The following is a 17,561-nucleotide window of genomic DNA, read 5'->3' on the forward strand; positions in this document are numbered from 1 at the left end:
GCCAACCTGTAACCAGAAGAAGGGCTAATTATACCCCCTAGTCAGTGCTCCGAAGGGGCAGACGGCCAGCAGCTACTGGAAAGGCTGCTGTGTTTCACACTCACCGAAACCCCAAACAGTCAAAAATTTTTTCTTAGTTTACCAAGATAAAAACCTAAGTATAAAATTCAGGACATTAAAAATACACGTTCATTGTCTACATACTGCCTCAATGGACACAAGCCACTTCCTTTCACTAAAGGTCGATACTAGCTCTTTGTGAAACATATCCTTCTAACCTAAACTCTCCAGGCAGTAAGTGTTCAATTTTGAGAAATTTCACTTAAAAAAATGGTATGTTTTTCTTGTTTCAAGGTTTTGCAAAATAAAAATCATTTCAGTGATTCTCAAAATGTAATGAATATGTGCTGGTTGGTTATGTAAAAATCATAATGCATTTTAATGAGTGATACAAAAATAACAGAATCTAATTAGACTCTCCATGTTTTCTGTCTTTTGGTTTCTCATAATGGCAATTTCTATGTTGCCTGCTGAACAAAAGAAACTCAAATGACCTAGTTCCATTGTACCAATTTGAACTGCTAAAGTAAGAATTCTATTTCAAGCATGAGATTAAAAATATAACAAAACTTAATAAAACTTCCAATTCTCTTTAGAATACCGAGTTGGGAAGGTTAAGACTCACGATTAAGTCTTTTTCAATCTCTTCATACACTTTATCCAGAGCTTCGTCTCGGTTGGTGGAAACTAAACTGGCGGCGATAAACTTTTTGTTCCATTCTTCATACTCTTTTTCTTCAATTTCCTTGTAGCAAAGGCACAGAGTTCTAAGAGTCTCGCTTGCAAAGATCTATTCAAAAGATAATCCATCCAACAAACAATAGTTAATTTTATGTAATTCAAGATCGACTCTTTTGAAGTTATACAGTAAGAATTTAAAAAGAGGTCATGAAAGATAACGAATTCTGAATAAATACATTCTGTGGATGAGATTAAACAAATACTAAGTATTCCCAGTATTCTAAATATTCCCAGGATCCTATCTGTAGTTCCCAAATTAGTTAAAGAGAAAAGTATAGATTTCTTCTACATCAAGTCACTAGAGTGAAGAAAACTTTTTCTTATAATGACTCAGAAAATAACAGACGAGGGAGCTGCCTTGGGGAGTGTACTGATGTCATAAACACAGACCTGACAATTTTATAACTTGTTCCCATAAACTGTTACGAGCCGAATCAGCTGTGAACTCTCAACCAAGCATTGTTTCCTCAAGCCAATTCTGAAATACCTGAACCCCTGTTAAAGGTGAGATAAAACATTTAAATGAAAAAGAGTGTCTGGAAAATTTAATCACGGTGAACACATTTAAGCTATTTTAAATAGCTGAAGTGTGAGCCAGTAAAAATGCTTTATTACTTCACAGCAGCATCTTGTCTAGCCAAGATGGCGGAACTAGTTCCCCCAACTGACTGTTTACTTTCAAAGATTCTTTGGAAGGTTGTGCATCTGTTTGATTAAATTGCCATTGTTCATATCCTCATGAGAAATTATCCATTGTAACTGCTTTGACAACCTATCTTAACTTAAAATGCGATCCCAAGAAGTAACATATACAGGCTTCTTCCTGAAGGACCTTTGGCTGGTCCCAAAACTCAACCAGACCCTTAAAGTAAAGGGAAGAAACTACCCTTTACTAAGCACTTACTAAGTGCTGGGAATTGTGCAAAATGCTTTCCCTTGCAACAACCTTCCTTGGTAGGAATTATCTTCTTCCTCTTCCTCTTTCACATGGGCAATTAATGCTTCAGTGAAACACAACTGTTTCCCCAAGAACACAAAACAAAAAGGCAGGACTGGGATACCAGAACCGATGGATGTCCTCCATACTTCATTGCCCTCATTGATAGAACCAAAACAGTAAGAGGACTGGTAGGCAATTCCAAGGGTGGCATTTCCAGAAGCATTCTGAATTAACTGCAATTATCACTGGACTAACTTCACACTCCCCTCAGATAACAAATCTGAAGTAATGAAGACCAAACTGATTTACTGACAAACACCTCAAACTTCATTATCCACCTCATTGCTTTGTCATGCCCCATTGTCCACGAATGCTCTTTCCTTCATCGTACACTAGGAGGCTGGTGGAATTCCTGGAGTCCACACAGATATTAAGACCACAGCTTGTTATGGTTACATAGCTTGCTCAAGGTCACTGGAAGCGAGACCAGTCATTACCCTAGAACAGCCCTGCAGATGCGGCCAACCTGGATGCTGGAAAGGACAGCATGGCCATGTCCCAGAAGTCAGCAGCAGCGGCAGACCCAGAACCAGCCTGCTGTATTCCTGCATTCATGCCCTTTCCACACAGCTACACCGAGACACGGGAGGGGCCAAGAGTTAACATAGAACTTTCACGTACAAGATCTCACAAGAGAGTATCAGAAAGAGGGTTTGCAATCAGTGGCATAAAGGGTAAGGATGGAACTTACATCCAGGGCGTCCTGTGTCTCCTGCTTTGTTGGATTCATCTGATGTAACCGTTCGTAAATCACCGTGTCAGCCCCTTTACAGTAAAGCCTGATACTGCCTTCTGGAGTTCTTACTAACAGCAAGAGAAGGAAAAGCAAATAATGAAGGTGGGTTTGACTTTTTAATAGAAAACCACATTTTTTTTAAGATTTTGTTTATTTATTTATTTGACAGACAGAGATCACAAGTAGGCAGAGAGGCAGGCAGAGAGAGAGGAGGAAGCAGGCTCCCTGCTGAGCAGAGAGCCCAATGTGGGGCTCAATCCCAGGACTCTGGGATCATGACCTGAGCCGAAGGCAGAGGCTTTAACCCACTGAGCCACCCAGGTGCCCTAGAAAACCACATTTATAAAGCTAATCTGAAGGTTAGTCTGCTAATAATTCACCATTAATTTAAAATCATGAATGTGCCTAGAAAAACTTCACTCTCAACAAACTCGGCAAGCCACCATCTACATACAACGTAAGAGTGACATAAATATGAAAAGATTCCTTTTTTCAGCTCAGTTTTTCATATTCTTACTTAGTTTCACAGCAAGTAATTGACCGATTCCCAACTGTGTGCCAGATTCCCAACTGTGTTCTAGTTTCTTCCATGATGCCTTCTTTGTCTATACCGCAGGAATCTTTCTTTTACACATAAACCCATAATGCTGACTGCCTTTAATACTCAGACCATAACATGACTTCCTGTGACCATTTTTCTTAGATTTTCGGATCTGTGTGGTAGTAACAGCATGTGCCCTCATCACTAACTAGACTTTGAATTCTTTAAAGTAAAGGCTAAGCATGGTAATTGGTCTAGATCAGTGCGAAGGCACACAGAAAGCACTCAGTAAAATGTGCCTAATCAGCATTTAGTAGAGAGTTGAACTTATATATTTTTACTGGTTAAAAATTCAGTCTCAGGGGCACCTGGGTGGCTCAGTGGGTTAAAGCCTCTGCCTTTGGCTCAGGTCATGATCCCAGGGTCCTGGGATCGAGCCCCGCATCGGGCTCTCTCCTCTGCGGAGAGTCCGCTTCCTCCTCTCTCTCTGCCTGCCTCTGCCTACTTGTGATCTCTGTCAAATAAATAAATAAAATTAAAAAAAAAATTCAGTCTCAGAGTAGAGAAATCTCAGACACTTTGAGCGATCAAAGCCAACATCACTAGTAATCACGGGCCTCCAGATGTGATATGCTGGGAAGGACGGAGCCCCAGTCTGCGGACTCCTCCTGCCAACAGTGCATAACCTGAATTCAGTCATGTGGGTGTATCGGACAGATCCAAATCAGGAGACTTTCGACAAACTAATGGGCCTGTGCTTTTCAAAAATGTCAATGTATGGAAGAAAAAAAATTGAGAAACTGTTGTAAATCAAAGGAGACTGGAGTTACCAGTCCCCTAATGCCCTATGCAATCTAGGATCTTGAATCAGGAAGGAAGGAAGGAAACAGGGAAGGAAGAAGGGAGGGGAGGGATGGAGGGAAAAAATATTTCTGGTAAAATCGGAAAACATCCTGTAGATTAGATAATAATATTGCTTCATGTTAAATTTCCTGATTCGGATCATTTTATTTATATCTACGTGAATGTTCTTATTCATTGGACATAGCTACTTAAGTCTTTAGGGAAAAGGAGCATCAGCTCTACAATTTACTCTCCAGTGGTTCAGGAAACAAGAACCTGTGTATGACGAAAATGATGAAGGCGATGTGGCCAATGCTAGTAGTTGGCAGCTATGGAAGAGAATACAAGAGTTTTTTAAACCATTCCTGCAGTCTTTCTGTAAATCTGAAATTTTTTAAAATTATGAACTTAAAGCTTCCAATATTGGGAAGCAGTCATCCGCTCCACTTGGTGGCCTGTTGTCCTGTGCCTGCACTGGAGGTACACTCTTGCTTCCTAAGCACAGCCGTGCTTTTCTCTGAACCCCTCTCTTGCCGCCTCTCCCTTCCCTGATCCCAAATGCAGAGCAGAAGTGCTCCGAGGGCCTCACAAAATAACAACGTGTGTGTGGCTTGACCACCCACCGTGTTCCCACCCTCGAGTCAGCACGTGGTGGCTCATATCGTGGAAGAAGGCCAACATTTGCAAGATTCAGATATACTGCAGGTGTCCCTTTGAGTGATGGACACCAACCAGAATGCCAGGGGAAAAAGACAGGTTTCAACTAAGTTCGTGGCAATTTCCCAGGAGCCAAGTGGTTCATTCACTGCCCGTATTATTCTAGGGTCATTAAATAAAATGTGCAGAAGGCAGCATCTAGGGTGCCCAAGTGGCTCAGTTAGTTAAGCAACTGCCTTCATCTCAGGTCATGATCCTGGAGTCCTGGGATCGAGTCCTTCATTCGGGCTCCCTGTTCCATGGGGAGTCTGCTTCTCCCTCTGACCTTCTCCCCTCTTACACTCTCTCTCACTCTCTAATAAATAAAATCTTTTAAAAAAAAAAAAAGGCAGCATCTAAGTGATTGATAGAGGGACACCTGGGTGGTTCAGTCGTTAAGCGTCTGCTTTTGGCTCAGGTCACGATCCCAAGGTCCTGGGATCGAGACCCGCATCAGGCTCCCTGCTCGGTGGGGAGTCTGCTTCTTTCTCTGCCTCTCCCCCTGCTTGTGTTCCCTCTCTCGCTGTCTCGCTCTCTGTCAAATAAGTGAATAAAATCTAAAATAATAATAATAATAAATGAGTGATACACAGACACACTCTTGAAGGAGACCTACCAATGATAGACATTCGCTTCCGGTCACTGTTGAAGTCCAAAATGGCAAGAACATCGTAAGTCCTCTCAGTTCCCAACTCACTGATGGTGATGGTGTTCTGGGTCCTCGCGAGGAAGGCAAAGCCAAAGTTCCGGGCCGCGTTCACTAGAGCACCTTCGTCAGGAGAAGCCGCCTGGTAGTTGAGCTGACCTAACAGAGAAAACCAGGGAAGCTGTAAAGCCAGATGCAGAGCTCACCACGCCGAGGTCACAGCTGGCGTTCACGTCGGGGGTAACGATATAGCACAAAGCCCAAAACATCCCCAAGAAAACAAACTGCTAATTCTTTTTGGGGGCGGGGGGGGTTGATTTATTATTTTTATTTTTTATTAACATATAATGTATTATTAGCCCCAGGGGTACAGATCTGTGAATCGCCAGGTTTACACACTTCACAGCACTCACCATAGCACACACCCTCCCCAAAGTCCATCACCCCACCACCCTCTCCCTACCCCCCCTACCCCCGGCAACCCTCAGTTTGTTTTGTGAGATTAAGAGTCTCTTATGGTTTGTCTCCCTCCGGATCCCATCTTGTTTCGTTTTTTCTTTTCCTGCCCCCACAAACCCCCCATGTTACATCTCCACTTCCTCACATCAGGGAGATCATATGATAGTGGTCTTTCTCTGATTTACTTCAAATCGCTAATTCTTAAGAAGTATGCCAACATTAACACTTGTCAAACTTTAAGGTTTTTATTTCTAATTATAAACAGTAACATAAACTAGAAGTAAAACAAAACAACTGGCGAGGAATAGGGGAAGGGATTCCTACAATCTCACCAGCTGGAGGAAAAACAACACTACTGACACTGTGTTACAATTCTTTCCAGTCCTTCTGAAAATGCCTATTTCAGTAATAGTTTCTATCATATTGAACATACATTTACACCCTGGTTACTTAAACCTTATATTTGGAGCATGTTAACATAAAGATTTAAAGATTCTTTCTAAACATTATTTTAATGAATGTGAACATGTCACTATTTTCCAATTACAGGCACTTAGCTTATTTCCAAGTTTTTCTGTTCTCAAAAATAACATCGTAATAACTATTTGGTCTGTGTGCAGAGTTTTGCTGACTGTTTTCTAAAGATAGCTTCCCAGGAGTGAAAATACACTGCTAAAGAATTCTGATAATTTTTAAGTCAGTTGGGAAATCTTACTCATTTATTTTCTAGAAGGATTATACCCTTTATCATCCCTCTGGAAGAGCATGCTTACGTCACCACAGCCATATTCCCATACTAAAAAAAAAGAAAAAAAACCCTCAAAATTCATCAATCTGTTCCATCGCCTGATGTTTAAAGTTAATTAATGGAAAGCTGCCTTCAGCTCATAAGCACACTTCGACAAGTGGGATAAATCTCACCACGTTGCGCCAAAAAAGGCAGACATGCAAGTCTACGTGCTGTGACTGCATTTCTACCGACCACAAAACCAACAAAGCTAACCCGAGCTGTGCCAAGTCAGGACTGGTTAGTTCTCTCGGAGGGGCACTGGCTGGAAGGGACGCAAGGGGACTTCTGTGGGACTCGTAATGTTCTGTGTTTTAAAAATCTGGGTGTTCATGACACGAGAAGATTAGTTGGTGAAAAAAACTCAGTCATATGCTTGTCTCCATATACATGTTGTACTTCGGCAAAAAGTTGAAAAAGATTTTCCATTTTTCTTTTTTAAGATTTTTACGTATTTGAGAGTGAGAGAGAGAGATCATGAGCGGCGGGGAAGGGTGGAGGGAGCCGCAGACTCCCCACGGAGCAGGGAGCCCGACGCGGGGCTCGATCCCAGGAGCCTCGGATCATGACCTAAGCCAAAGGCAGACACTTCACGAACCGAGCCACCCAGGCACCCCGCCATTTTTCTACTTCAGCTATTCTGCCTCAAAGCAGAAAGGAAAGTACTTGTACGGTGAGGTGAATTTTCACAGAAAAAGGCATTTCGTTTCCCTCCATGGTTTGAGCAGGATGCAGACCATTGAGGGATGGGCAGCTTTTTATAACATCGTCCACCAGGAAGGGGAGGACGTTCTGGGAGGACGCTCTGAATAAGCTATGGGGAGGGTGACACCTCCATACCCCGCCCCCCCACACCCAATGCCCCCACACTCATCCCCACACACACCCGCTTCCCCCTCACACCCGCCCCTCTACACACCTGTTCACGTGGCTCACCCTAATTAAGTCCATATCTATCAATTCCCAATTAATAAGATGACCCTTTAGATTTTCTGTTCACCCAGAAAGTCGTATACCAGAAGTTACGAACATACACGCTGAATCCATCCGCTCCAGACACACACACACACACACACACACACACACACACACACTCCCGAGGGCAAATATTTGACCAGAGCTAAACAAGCAGCAGTGGGGACACAACCCCTCCCTTGGGCGAGTGTGGCTGACACCCTGTTGTACGGTGCTGATGGCAAGCTTATTTCCAGCAGGAAAAAAAGCAATGAAGTGATAAAAGGTGGTCAAGTTCCCATGACTAGAACAATCCTCTCTGGAACAAGCACTGATACTGTTATCATTACCCAAAACCGCCCCCCTTCCATTTGGTTCTCATAATGGGGTCACAGAAGTGCACACGAGTAGAGACAGGAAGGAACTCAAGGAGCTGGTCCAAACTCCAGCTTCATGTTTGCAGGAAGAAACTGGGACAAAAAATATCCTTCAGGAACCATTTCCAAAGAGAACTCCTTATTTACTGTACAGTTGGAGGCAACCAGAGAGACACTCTGTTCTTTCAGAAACTAATTTGTGGACCATGAAACCCGCACAGATAAAAAGATTCTCCAACCACAAATCACACCTTGGCAAGTCTGCCACCAGAGCTTTCTCTGGCAGGTTCCAGCCCTGAAACAAGGGACCTCTCTGATGACCCCCTCAACAACCTCACCCCCTGCAAAGCCTTGCTGAATGTCTCCCCCATTCAGGACTTCCCGGTCCTTCCCACAGACCCCACCCACACCCAGGCCCACAGCGCATCCAGACTTCACAAAGAAAAGGCCTCCAAGCCTTCCACACTCGGCTTGGACACAGCTCTGCTGGACACAGCTCTGCTGGACACAGCTCTGCTGGACACAGCTCTGCGGGAGGCAGGAATCAAAGGTGGCCCTGGGGTTCCTGCCCACTCCCCCAACCCCTCCCCCGCCCCACGTACACACACACCCCTCCTCCAGGTTATTCAAGTGCTAATCTAGGTCCTGCTGGGAATGGATTTTACAGGTGTCATTAAGGTTCAAATCAGTTGACCTCAAGATAGGAAGAGTGTTCCCACCTAATCAGGTCAGACCTTAAAAGGGACAGGGCTTTTCCTGGAGAGAAAGATCGGAAAGATGGAAGGGGTTCCATGGAAGGGAGATTCTTGTTTCCTGGCTTTGAAGACAGTAGGGGCCATGTGGCCAGGAAAAAAGGAGGTCTGTAGGAGCAGGGAAGGAAGACCTCCGTCCTTTATGGAAAACAGAGTCCTGCACTCTTCCCTGTGAGCTTGGAGGAGGACTTGGGAGCTCCAGATGAGCACATGGCCGGACCTTGATGTTAGGGAGATCTCCAGCAGGGAGACCTGGCATGCCATGCCCAGACTTCTGACCTACAGGACTAGCAGCTCATGAATGTGTGTTTCTAGCTACTGAGTTACGGTCACTCATCACAGAGCAACAGAATACCAAAGCAGCCTCTCCAAGCTCTGTCCCCAGGTACCTCCACAGGGACCCCACACTCGAGTCACACAGACCGCCACTGAGCTAGTCTGATGCCTACGGCAACATGTGTGAAAGGACTGCCTCCCTCTCCTGTTGATGTGATGCGTGATGTGAAGACTGATCAGTCTCTAGTATTCCTACAGAAGAGAGAAAATGCAAGAGCAGAAGCAAAGGCACCCCAGGCGGGACTGCCAGGGGACCCAACCAGAAGGGGTCTTACTTGACCTGCTGTGTGGGTCAGGCAGGTCCATGGGCCTTCTGGGGCTGGATTATCGATCACAGCAGGAGGAGCGGTTCCCAAGGTCCTTCCAAGGGATCCTTTCAAGGTACTTCACATATCAAACCCCAAACAATTTCTCTTTCAGCCTCCTGCGCCTAGACATCCAGCTGTACTTTATTCGCGGTGGCTGACAGCAACTGCCCATCATGGACTGTGTGAAAGAAGTTTCCTCGAGACGTACAACTCCTGGCCTCAGCGAACAGTGAGACAAAGAGCTGCGCAACATTTGGCTGGAAGGACACACCGGGTCGTGAACTCCACTGAACCCAGCCTTCCACCTGCCAATGCGGAGGACGCTGGTGCTCGGACCCAAGACCCGGGTCTGTATCCTGTGCTGTGGCAGCCACCCAGATGGGGCCGGCCCATCTCTAGCAGAACAGGGCTCTTCCCGTAATGTCCCGGGGAGGAAAAAAGAACATATAGGCCATAAGATTAAAGGATGTTTGCCTACGTCAGCTGCTCAGTCCTCAAAATAACCACCACACACTATTAAAAAAGGGGGGGTCAGAATCATGTTACTAATGAGTCAAGACCTAAGAGAACCATGTTGCTTAGAAACATCACAGTGGATCCTTACTGCATGAATAAAATGTGCTCAGCTAGAAACAGACCTTGACCAGCGTGTTGGTTACTTACGACCTGGTGTGTCCCTGTGTTCCCCGACTTTGCCCGCTAACAGGCTTCCCTGTATCTGTCCCCATTTGAATTCTGCGGTTATCTCGCTTTACCACACCGTGAGAGCCAGCCTTGGAATGGGTTTCTTTGAAATCTGCTGGAAGTAGTGCCCGGAGCTTGTACACATTCAGCTTTTTTCTGCATATTCCTTCCGCCGGGAGAGTTCATATTTGCCACACGTGAGGTCGCAAGGTCAGAAAACAGAAAGGCCCCGTCCTCTGCCGCACTGACCTGAGGGGAGGCTGGACAGGCAGACCGTGCTTCACTGCAGAAGTGCCAAAAGGGTTGCTTTTGCACTTTTGATAATGCGCAGGTATATTTATAGAACTTACTGTAATGTCTGTGTGTGAAAAAATGGCTAGCTTTCACGGACACGGGACCAAGTTGCTGCAACAAAGCTGGCACAGCTGTATTTAAGAAATCTGCAAAGCGGGGTGCCTGGATGCCTCAGTCATTCAGTGTCTGCCTCCGACTCAGGTTGTGATCCCAGGGTCCTGGGATCCAGCCCCACATTGGCTCCCTGTCAGCAGGGAGTCTGCTTCTCCCTCTGCCCCTGCCCTACTTGTGTGCACTCACTCACTCACTCTCTCTCTCTCAACTAAATAAAAAAAATCTTCAAAAAAAAAAAAGGGAAAGAAAAAAGAATTTTGCAAAGGAACCTACAAGTCAGCTTTGCTGGCTCCCATGCAAATACACATTAATTATGCTCCTTCCCATGAAAAAGGCATCTTACGTGAGCCCAGGCTCTGGTGGGTATTACTTCAAACCCCAAACACATCTGAATCCAGAGAATAGATTCTCTCTGAAATTATTTTGTAGCAAGATTGTTCAAGTTCAAAGTCCCCTTACAATCCAGATAAGGCTTGACTTTTCATTCTCAATAAATGTCAAGTAATAGCAGGGAGGGGAGATTGGGATTCTTCCAGTAATAATGCAAGAGTCCATCATTTCTGTTAGCGATAAGATTTCACTTGCAAAGCGATAAACACATCTGGAGCCGCACTGTGAAGCAGATGTGCATTTTCAGAGCCTGAGAGCTGGTTTCCTATCTTGCCGCCTCCTACACCATCGGGGTGAGAGCTTGCTGATGTTCACTGAGTAAAAGACACACGTCCGGTACTAATATGCACGTGAGTTACCTGCGGACGAGAACACTGTTCCCCGTGTCCGAGATGCCAGAGCCACACTTACCGTCCAGACGTTCCACCATGACTGTGTGGCAGACCGCAAGCAGGAAGAAAAACTGGCGGACTTCCGACTCTTTCCCCGACTGGATTTGCTCGATGAGATAGTGGTCATGAAACGCAAGCTTCCCATCGGCAAACGGATTCCAACTAAAGTCGACTTGCTGAGAGAAGTGGAGGGAAGAAACGGACATGAGAGTCTGAAAATGTGCACGTGGGTTTCACAAAGGAGCGCCGCTTGTCTTCGGAGCCAAGTCGTTCCGGAAAAGTGATCTTGGGATTTTTAACACACTCTTCAGTGTCAAGAGGCTCATACCCGTCTTAAAACAAAAAGGCACCCTGTGGTGGGTTTGAATGGCATCCCCCAGAAAGATTAGTGGAAATCCTGACCCTGGTAGCTGTGAGGACGACCTTATTTGGAAATAAGGTCTTTGCAGATGGAATCGAGTTGCGATGAGGTCCTACTGGATGACGGGGGACACTAATCCAGTGACTGGCGTCTTTGTAACAGAGGAGGGAAATTGGGACGCAGACACACAGATGCCCAGGGAGACCGTCATGAGACGACGTTAGCACATATTTTAGGATCAGGTCTGTAAGCCAAGGAATGGCAAGGACTGCAGGCCACCACCAGCAGCTAGGAAGAGGCAAGGGAGAATTCTTCTCTAGGACCTCAGAGGGAGCCTGGCCCTGCTGGGAGCTTGATTTCAGACGTCGGGCCCCCAGAGCCGTGAGAGAATGAACTTCTGTTGTTTTCAGCCCCCCATTCCGTGGTACTTTGTTTCAGCCATCCTGGGCCAATGCGCACCCCTGAACCCTTCCCAAGGTGAAAGGACTCACCTCGATCTTGCTGTGACTGTTTTGCGAAGCATCCCGATGGTCTCCTGAGGAGCAAACAGGACACAAGAAATGGAGTCTCCGCCTGTGTACAGAGGTCCCCCCCAACCTTGCTTTAGTTCTATGGGTTTCAGCCTGTTTCTGAACAGCCTTCAAGTTTAGAACTCTTTTTCAAGAGTTGTGAAAACAAGAGAACCTAACGAGAAAATCTGATGCCAACGATATACAGCCTGCAAAGGCTCAAATGCTTTCTACTTGGCTCTTTACACAAGAAGTTTGCTGACCCCCATCTGTGAACCCCCCCATCCTGAGGTTCAAATACTGGTGCCTCTGTCCTTCCACACGGCATCCTTTTCGGGGGCCAGGCTCCTACCCCTTGAAGTGCTTTACCCCCCCCCCCCACCACCATGAAAATAAATTCTCTCTCATGTCCAAGAACAACCATTTCCTGGACCCCCAGCGTCCCACCACCTTCCTCACGGACCCCATATCTGAGATGCTCCTTATGTAAAAACACATTCATAGTATAGTTTTCTACAAGGAAAAAGCACATGGTGTTCTAATTGCTCTTTTAAAAAATTGAATGAAGTGGGTGCCTGGTTAGCTCAGTCAGTTAAGCATCTTTTTTTTTTTTTTTTTCAGATTTATTTACTTATTTGAGAGAGAGAGAGTACACAGTGTTGGTGGGGGGCAGAGGGAGAGAAAGACTCCTCAAGCAGACTCTCTGTTGAGCACGGAGCCCCACACGGGGCTTGATTCCAGGACCCTGAGATCATGATCTGAGCTGAAACCAAGAATCGGCCACTTAACCAACTGAGCCACCCAGGCGCCTGACATCCAACTCTTGATCTCAGTTGGGGTTGTGATCTTGGGATGGCAGGATCGAGCCCCACGTCAAGCTCTGCGTTCCGCACAGTCTACTTAATCCCCTTCCTCTGCTCCTTCCCCCGGTCATGCTCACTCTTTCTCAAATAAATAAAATCTCTTAAAAAAAAATGATTAAAAACTGTATTCAGTCTTTATTTAAAAGTCAGAACACTGAATACAGTATTAGCCTTAATATTTTTATAAATATGCAGCATGTTTCAGAATATTAGAATGCTCATCAACTTTTTCAAAATAATTATGGGGACATACATATAAAATTCACATTAACTATTTTTTTTATTTATTTGACAGAGGGAACACAAGCAGGGGGAGTGGGCGAGGGAGAAGCAGACTCCCGGCCGAGCAGGGAGCCCAATGCGGGGCTCCATCCCAGGATCCTGGGATCATGGCTTGAGCTGAAGGCAGACATTTATTTAACTGACTGAGCCCCCCGGGGTATCCCACCTTAACCATTTTTAAGTGTACAGTCCGGTGACAGTAAATACAGTCCCACTGCCATGCAGCATCACCCCCCACCCACTTCGGAGCTCACTCATCTGGTAAAGCTGAAACTTGGTACTCATTAAACAGTAACTGCCCCCCCACCCCCAGCAACAACCCATTCCACTTCCCGTCTGTGTAAATGTGTGTCCTTTGTGACTGGCTTCTTTCACTGAGCATGGTGTCTTCCAGGTTCACCCATGGTGCAGCGTCTGGCAGAATGTTTTCCTTTTCAAAGCTGACTAATATTCCGGGTGTATGTGCACCCCACATTTTATCCACTCATCTCCTGAGGGACACTTGGGTTGCTTCCACACTTTAGCTATTGTGAATAATGCTGGCAAGAACATGCTTGTGCAAATCTCTCTCCCCATCCCTGTTTTTGGTTCTTTTGGGTTCACACCAAGAAGTGGAATTGTTGGATCACACGGTACCTTTATGTTTAATTTTTTGAGGCACGTGTGCCTCCTTCTGACTGTTGACCTCTCCCATGCATGTGTTCCTGAGACCACCAGAGAAGCCACCTCAGAACTCAGCCCAGAATGGCCACTAGGGCTGGGATCGGGGAGGACAGCGACAATTCTGGGAAGGCGGGTCCTGGTCACACAGACCCCAGGGGACTGAGTGATGGCTTCCACTCACCATAGATTTGCCCATTGATGCAGCACTTCTTAAAGGTCATGATGTTTTGCGTGAGTGTCCCTGTCTTGTCTGAAAAAATGTAATGGATCTGGCCCAGCTGTTCGTTCAGCGTGGTGGTTCTGGCCTTTGCAGGCGTGTCCTTCTCTGGATAGTACATCTGCAGGTCCCAGTTTATGAAGTAACTCTGTCCAAGCCGGATCACTTCCACACTGGGAAGACAGACGCAAGGTTACTCTGGATGGCGCTCTCAGATCCGAGAGGCACGGAGTGGGCTTCATCTACACTCGTGTGCATGGGAACGGGCTGCCCATGAGCCCTGCAGGGTCCATGCGCCCAGCCTCCGGGTTCTCCTGACCAGACACATCTTTCTCCAGCCTTGATTTCTCACGCAATCCTGAGTATGTCTGACCCCAGTACCCTGTGGGACTGGCGACATGGTGACAATGTAGCAATCCCTCTTCTCATTCCCATAGCACCTGGGGATGACGGACATGGCTATGCTCACCTCTGCCCCCAGCTGGAGGGGAGGGTCCACGAGGTTACAGACCCTGTGTGCTCATAAGTAGGCCCTAGGGCTCTCAGCAATTAACTTCTACACTGTGATACCACACTGTGAAAAACCAGGGTTTTTTTTTCCCTAAATTTTTAAGGAGATAAAGAATGTCCCAAATAGATACTCTAGAAGAATCATCTCAATTTTAAAACTCTAAGGGATTAAATATATCACAGTTCTAAGGAAGCTGTTGACATGTTCAGCCAAGGTTGAATAGGCAAAAGAGGTCTTATAATAAATTAAAGAGATGGAAAAATAACTCCTTCTCTCACCCTGTAAGTATTTCCTGAGTGCCCTCTATGTACAGACACCACTCTAGGTACAGGAGGCCACATTAGGAAAGAGAACAGACAAAATCCCTGTCTTTAAGGAGGTTACCTTCTACTGGGGACAAATACAGAAACCTGTAAATACAGCATGTGGTGAAAATTCCCCCCATAGAACATCAAAGCAGGGTAAAGGGAAGATGGAGAGCAACAGGGAACGAAGTGACTTCTATGCTGGAGTGGGTCCGAAAAGGCCAGCGTGCTAAGGGGATGTCCAAGCAGAGGCCTGAAGGAAATGAAAGAGCAACCGTGTAGGTAAGAGGCGAAAACATTCCAGGTGAGGACCAGAGCAGGTGCAAAGGGTCTGTGGTAGGTACTGGCACCACCCTGAGGAGTAACAAGGGGACTGGAGTTGAGGGAGCCTAAGGAGGGGGCGGGGTGCAAGAGGTGATGAGGGGGAGGAGGAGAGCAACAGACCACACTGGGCCTTGTGGGTCACAGCGTGGCCTCAGTAATGAGTTTATCCTGAAGGTGATGAAAACTACCATAGGTAGAAAACAAAGCAGAATGACCTGATCCGACTTATCAGATCTAGAAGGGCCTTTATTTCCAAGAGAAATAAGAAATCACATTAATCACGACATGATTTTTTAAAAACTGAAACTGACACACAGTTTATTTTATAACGCACAGTTTTAAACAAAATCATCTGTTTAGTAGCTCCCTCAACAAAGGTAAAACTCATCTCAGTTTTTTGTTGTTGTTTAAGTGACTGCAAACACATGGCTCCCCAGGGCTCTACTCCATGGAGAGAGAACAGCAGTAACTACACATAATAAAATTACAAATCAAACAAATGCACATGTAATAAAATTAAAATAAAACAAGTGCTTCTAATTACAGAAGTATATGTGATCCTGTATGTCTCTGGGCTGTTACTTAATTGGAACTCAGAGGAGACTCTGGCTCCTGGGTATATTCCAACACACAACTCCCCATCCAGGGGGTCTAAAATCCAATGGCTGAATGACAGCAGGCCTGGAGATTGAAGAAGGAAAAAAGTGAACAAGGAAGGAATCTCACTAAGCAAGGTGATCACCACTGTCAGAGACAGTGACTCCTCTATTGTGGTTGAGATTGAGATGAGAAACAGAGCACTCGGAGAGGCGGACTGAGGGCCGGGAGAGGGGCATTCCCAACGGAAAGTAGCGGCCAGGAAGCATTTTATAAGCAAGGGATGTACCAGGCGGCAATAAAGAAGACCCAGCTAAGAGATTACGAAGGCTCCTGAAAAGGAAAACAACTAAGTTTTCCCACGACGCTAGAAATCTCCACCTTCTCCCAAGGCCCTTTCTGAAGCTTGGGCTCTGAAGTCCATGGAGAAGGAATCTTACCAAGGAGTGACTTCTGGACTCCGGTGGTCTCATCTGCAAAGTGGGCAAGACACAAGGTGCTGTGCCTGGTATGGACCAGACACTCCCGTGTTGACTTCCTTTCCCCCTATTACCTCCAATCCTGAAATGAAGGTTATCTTCTTACTTGCTCCTTACGGCCTCAAAGACCAACAATTACTGATGGAACTGAAGGTGCGAAGTTGGGAAAATGTGCTCACGCTTCCCTTAAAGCAGGAGGCCCACGAGAGGCCAGCCTTACCTGACATAGAGAGAGATGGGCACCATGGTGTTTAGAATGATGATGTAGCCCCAGAAATTTAGGAATCCACGGTAGGAGGGTGTATAGTCTTCTCCATCATAGAGGTACCAAGAATAGTTGCCAACTTGAGCTTCCCAGTAAGCGTGGCCAATGGCAAGACCAGCAGAAACCAGGATGAGAACAACAAAGATCTAGAAGACACGAAACACTGAAGTGTATTTGGAAGACAGACTGCAAACTCCCAGAATGTCACAGGTACTAACTAATCTTACTGAATACCTCGCACGTTTATAATTTAGTAGTCAGTAAAAACACACTTAAAGGGAAAACAACGCCACCAGGATGCTTTGAAAGCCCATCTGAGTTCTGTGATTGACTAATTTATCCTACGTCACACATATAGGCACAGTTTTGTCCCCAAAGCTACGGTTCAAAAGAGAAAGTGGTGTCTTATGTTCAAATTCTTAATTGTCCTTTAATGCCTGTAGGGCATTCAATCCATGACCTTCAGTTTGAATAATATCGTACTGCTTGGGGAAGGTACCTTACATGAAATAATTTCAAACAATGCTGACTTGGGATGCTTAGAGAAAATATCTGAAGGAATACGTTTTTTAAGTTAAGAGAATTTCATCCAGATTTGGGTAATGATTCCTAAAGATTTAATTATCACTTCAAGTTTAAGGTCACTTGAAAAGTGGTACCCTAAGTATATCCTGTTGGGGAAATTATGAGGATACACTTAGGGGATGAATGCAAAAGTCCACTGTCCTCACGGTATCTGGTATTTATGGGTAGGAATACAATTTCTGAGGACAGATTTAAATTTCTGGACACAGATTCCAATAGTGCTCTATCTCAAAACCACATGGCTCAGCAGGAGAGAACTCATTGTGAGTCGTTTGGCCATAACCAGGACAAAGACGCTGAAGATGCACTTAAAAGGTTCAAAGTTTTAATGAAATTCCAGATCAGAGAAAAAAAAAAATTCTCAAATCAGTGTATTACTTTTATATGACTTTGAACAAGTATATGTAAAGTACTGTAAGTTTTAGAATTCCCCCAAAACCTTATGAATTCAAATTAACCTAAATACTTGCGAGAAAGTGAATTTTCACTG

General features: G+C 45.4%; 1 protein-coding gene across 1 annotated transcript in view; it reads right to left on the bottom strand.

The window, feature by feature from the left end:
• ATP8B1 (ATPase phospholipid transporting 8B1) overlaps positions 1–17,561 on the bottom strand; it is a 129,882-nt gene that overhangs the window by 17,081 nt on the left and 95,240 nt on the right. The window contains exons 12-18 of the mRNA XM_004745551.3: positions 16,442–16,632; positions 13,970–14,178; positions 11,963–12,006; positions 11,130–11,286; positions 5,234–5,422; positions 2,493–2,605; positions 686–850 (exon numbers count right to left, since the gene is read on the bottom strand). Of these exons, the coding sequence (XP_004745608.2) occupies positions 686–850; positions 2,493–2,605; positions 5,234–5,422; positions 11,130–11,286; positions 11,963–12,006; positions 13,970–14,178; positions 16,442–16,632 (1,068 nt within the window). The remainder of the gene's footprint in view (positions 1–685; positions 851–2,492; positions 2,606–5,233; positions 5,423–11,129; positions 11,287–11,962; positions 12,007–13,969; positions 14,179–16,441; positions 16,633–17,561) is intronic.

Source organism: Mustela putorius, unplaced genomic scaffold, assembly GCF_011764305.1.
Source record: "Mustela putorius furo isolate JIRA1106 unplaced genomic scaffold, ASM1176430v1.1 tig00003858_pilon_pilon_pilon, whole genome shotgun sequence".
In the NCBI taxonomy this organism is placed as follows: domain Eukaryota; kingdom Metazoa; phylum Chordata; class Mammalia; order Carnivora; family Mustelidae; genus Mustela; species Mustela putorius.